The 4,237-nt window shown below is 45.0% G+C and overlaps 1 protein-coding gene across 1 annotated transcript in view; it reads left to right on the top strand.

Moving 5' to 3' along the window:
- Positions 1-3,867, top strand: part of SERPINB9 (serpin family B member 9) — a 13,558-nt gene extending 9,691 nt beyond the window's left edge. The window contains exons 6-7 of the mRNA XM_008069493.2: positions 1,788-1,943; positions 3,014-3,867. Coding sequence (XP_008067684.1) covers positions 1,788-1,943; positions 3,014-3,418 — 561 coding nt within the window. The 3' untranslated portion in view covers positions 3,419-3,867. The remainder of the gene's footprint in view (positions 1-1,787; positions 1,944-3,013) is intronic.
- Positions 3,868-4,237: the final 370 nt, after the last annotated feature.

Genomic DNA, 4,237 nt, shown 5'->3' with positions numbered 1-4,237 from the left:
TCAGCCTTCCAAGTAGCCGGCATCACAGGCATGCGCTACCACGCTTGGCTGATTTTTCGATATACTAGAGATGAGGTCTCGATGCCCAGGCGGGTCATGAACCCGCGGGCTCAGGCAATCCACTCACCTCAGCCTCCCAAAGGCACGGGATTACAGGCTGAGCCACCGAGCCCGGCTTAAAATTATATTCTTATTGAGAAAATTGTTTTTTATGTAATCTGCAGGTTAAGTCATTTATAAAAAAAGGTAGAAAGAAATCAGTGAGTAGTAAATAGTTATGAATATAAAGATACATTTTTGATAAGAAAGGTTATAAAGAAAATTTTATGAGAAAGAATCTTGTGAATTTCTGTTCTAAAACAAAATGACTGGTTATTTTATTTTATTTTATTTTATTTGAGTTGGAGTCTCACTCAGTCGCCCAGACGGGAGTGCAGTGGCCGCTCCTGGCCACCGCAGCCTTGCTTGCTGGGCTCTGGTGATCCTTCCACCTCAGCCTTCCGAGTAGCTGGAATTACAGGTGCGTGCTACCATGCCCAGCTGATTTTTTGATTTATTGTAGAGATGAGGTCTCACTGCCCAGGCAGGTCTCGAACCCGCGGGCTCAGGCAATCCACTCACCTCAGCCTCCCAAAGGCGCGGGATTACAGGCTGAGCCACCGAGCCTGTCTAAAAATATTTTTTAAATTTTAATGCAATTAGAAAATGTATACAGGTAACACCTTACCCCTCCCTTTGTTGTTGTTGTTGTTGTTGTTGTTGTTGTTACAGACAGGATCTTGCTATGTTGCCCGGGCTGGTCTCAAACTCCTTGGCTCAAGTGATCCTCCAGCCTCAGCCTCCCAAAGTGCTGGGATTATAGGCATGAGCCGATGTGCCTGCTCCATTCCTTCCCCCCTTTAAAATAAGGTGTACTTTAATAACTTTTTAAAAAAATCAGTTCTCTGGCCAGGCATGGTAGTTCATGCCTGTAATCTCAGCAATTTGGTAAGCTGGTGGGAGGATCCCTTGAGCTCAGTAGTTTGAGGCTGCAGTGAGCTATGATCCCACCACTACAACCAGACTGGATGACAGAGGGAGATGCTATCTCAAAAAAAATAATAATAATAAAAGGGTTCCTTAGTTGCAGTGGGGAAAGAGAAAGAGAATTTTTCTAACACTGATTTTAGAACTATTTTAATTTTTATAATAGGTGGTCTAGATCTATTTTTAATTATTAATAAGTATAATATTTCAATTAATTTCTGCATGCACATACCTCTTCTGTATTTAAAAAATTTTCCTCAGATTCAAGTATCAGAATGGAAACAATTGGGTTAAAATACATGAAGATATTTGTGGTTCTTTACTCTTTCTGAGAGGGTATATCCATATACACTCCCAATCACACTACTGTGAAACTATTAAGTTCCAACCCACTTTTTAAAAAAAATTTTCTAATTAATAGAATATTTTATTTGATTATATTATTTCCTTAGATATATTTGCTGAGTATATTTTAAATGAGGAACATCTGATTCCTCCTCTGAAAAATGCAGTGTCTCATTTTATTCTGCTGAATGAAGCTTTTTCCAGGCTAGTACTACGTGTGCTTACAACTGAAGACTTTTAATGATGCCAGGAAGGAACTGGTTGACATTTTTTTAAAGCGCTAACTGGAGCTTGAGTATAGTTTCCGTCCAGGGTGCTGAAAACATTCCTGGAGGCAACTGTGGCTCTTTTGGAATATTTTATGACCTCTTTCAGTTATCTGTTGAAATCCCATGCACCTCTGTCCATCCCCCCAGAAGGAGCAGAGACCAGTGCAGATGATGTATCAGGAGGCCACATTGAGGCTGGCCCACCTGGATGAGCTGCGCGCACAGGTGTTGGAGTTGCCCTACGCTGGCCAGGAGCTGAGCATGCTGGTGCTGCTGCCTGATGACGATGTGGAGCTCAGCATGGTGAGACCCGTGCCTCCTGCCAGCGTCTGCCCTTTGTGGGTGGAACTCGAGCGTCACTTCCACCTTTTGTATTTACCTATCGAGCTGGCCATGTGAGCATGCCTGCCTATAGAGCACACTGTGGGGCACTTGGCTTTGGGGTTGAACTCTTGGTTAAGACAGACCTCTCCCATTGCCACCTGCCCCATCTGCCACATTACCCATCTCAGCTAGCATGGGGGTAATGATATTTAACTGATAGGGTTATTATGAGGGGGTGATTCAAGTGACAAGCATAGTGCGTTTTCTGGCCATTAGTAAACTTTTAAATGGATCAGCTATTATAATTGGCGTTATTAGCATTATACTTTAAAATCAAAGAATCTGAATGAGACTATGACAGAGTGTGGCTTTTACCTCAAGGCTGGGAGGAGTGCATTCAGGGAAGTGTTAAACCTGATGCTTGGTGACTGGAGCCAGAGAGAGCCCGGAATAGCCCTTCATGCTCCTTGCTTCCTTTCGGCCTGGATGCCAGGATGAGAGAGTCCACCATCACCTGAATGGCAGGCAGTGGGGCCTATGGCCTAAGGGGTCTTGGTGAGGAGAGCCATAGCCATTGGCTCTTCCTCTATCCACCTCCCTAGCTGTGACATCTCTTTCCAAAAGCCACACAGAATCTCTCCTAGGACAGAGTCCCTTCCTGCAGTGGCTCACAAGGGAGCCCTTTCTTTTCCAATCTTTTTCCTTTTCCTTACCAGCAATGGTTTGTTCTCTTCAAAAATAAGCGTCGTTTTTGTTTTGTTTTGTTTTAAAAATATAGTCATCTGGACATTGACCCTTGTCTCAGATTTTTTGGGTAAAAAAAGGACAGCCAAAACCTTCCTGCCTCTAGGCTGCTTGGTGTCTCCCTGCTTAGCAAGGAAGTGGTATATGGAATAGTACATGGGATGCAGAGCGCACAAGCCTCCTAATCCTGCATGAATACTCAAGGCCATCTGGAAGAGGAGGAAGAGTACTTTGAGTGGGTGCGCCTGTGTGCTTGCACATGTGCATCAGAGTTTGAATCTTCAAGTCTAATTCTGGTCTTTCAGGTGGAAAAAAATCTCACTTTTGAGAAGTTCACAGCCTGGACCAAGCCAGACTGTATGAAGAGTACCGAAGTGGAAGTTCTCCTTCCAACTTTTAAACTGCAAGAGGATTATGACATGGGGTCTGTGCTTCAGCGTTTGGGCCTGGTTGATCTCTTCCAACAGGATAAGGCTGACTTGTCGGCCATGTCAGCTGAGAGGGACCTGTGTCTGTCCAAGTTTGTGCACCAGAGTTCTGTGGAGGTGAATGAAGAAGGCTCTGAGGCGGCGGCAGCCTCGGCCATATTGGTTGTAGAGTGCTGTGCGATAATCGGCCCAAGGTTCTGTGCCGACCATCCCTTCCTTTTCTTCATCAGGCACAACAGAACCAACAGCCTTCTGTTCTGTGGCAGGTTTTCATCTCCATAAGGGCTGCGCTTACTGTACCCATGAGCATTTCACCTTTTCTGCACCACCGAGTCACCCCTACAGCTTCATGAGGATAGGCCTAGAAAGCCAAGTGCAGAGATGAGGGTAGATTCCTCACCCGTCGGAATAATTTGTCCGCATGATTTCATGTTGCTCTGTACTTTCCCATACAGGTTGCTCACTTATGCTACTAAACCAAGATCGTGGGAGAACAGACCTAATGATCCCTTGTTGTTTTTAAGTTGCAGTCCAAATCCCATAGGATGGCATGCAAAGTTTTTCTAGACTCCTACATGCAATTCATTCTGATTCGTGTGCCTTCGTGGACCTCAAATCTTTTCACATACTTGCCTTAACCTGAAGGTCTCAATACTAATCAATGTTGCTAGATATGTTACTACTATATTATAGTTTTCCTGATGCTTGGACTTTAAAAAAATGTTCCCTTTTTTTTTTGAGTTGGAGTTGTACTCTGTCGCCAGTGTTAACCTGCTGGGCTCCAGCGATCTTTCCACCTCAGCCTTCCAAGTACCTGGAACTACAGGTGCCCACCACCATGCTTGGCTAATTTTTTTTTTTTTTTTTTTTGAGTTGGAGTCTCACTCTGTCACCCAGAATGGAGTACAGTGGCCGCTCCCGGCCACCACAACCTTGCCTGCTGGGCTCCAGCGATCCTTCCACCTCAGCCTTCCGAGTAGATGGAATCACAGGCACGCGCTACCACGCCCAGATGATTTTTTGATTTATTGTAGAGATGAGGTCTCGCTGCCCAGGCGGGTCTCGAACCCGCAGGCTCAGGCAATCCACTCACCTCAGCCT

Source organism: Carlito syrichta, unplaced genomic scaffold (assembly GCF_000164805.1).
Source record: "Carlito syrichta isolate Samal-C Ts95f unplaced genomic scaffold, Tarsius_syrichta-2.0.1 Scaffold312069, whole genome shotgun sequence".
NCBI classification, from domain to species: Eukaryota; Metazoa; Chordata; class Mammalia; order Primates; family Tarsiidae; genus Carlito; species Carlito syrichta.
This window is presented reverse-complemented; position numbering and strand designations above follow the sequence as displayed.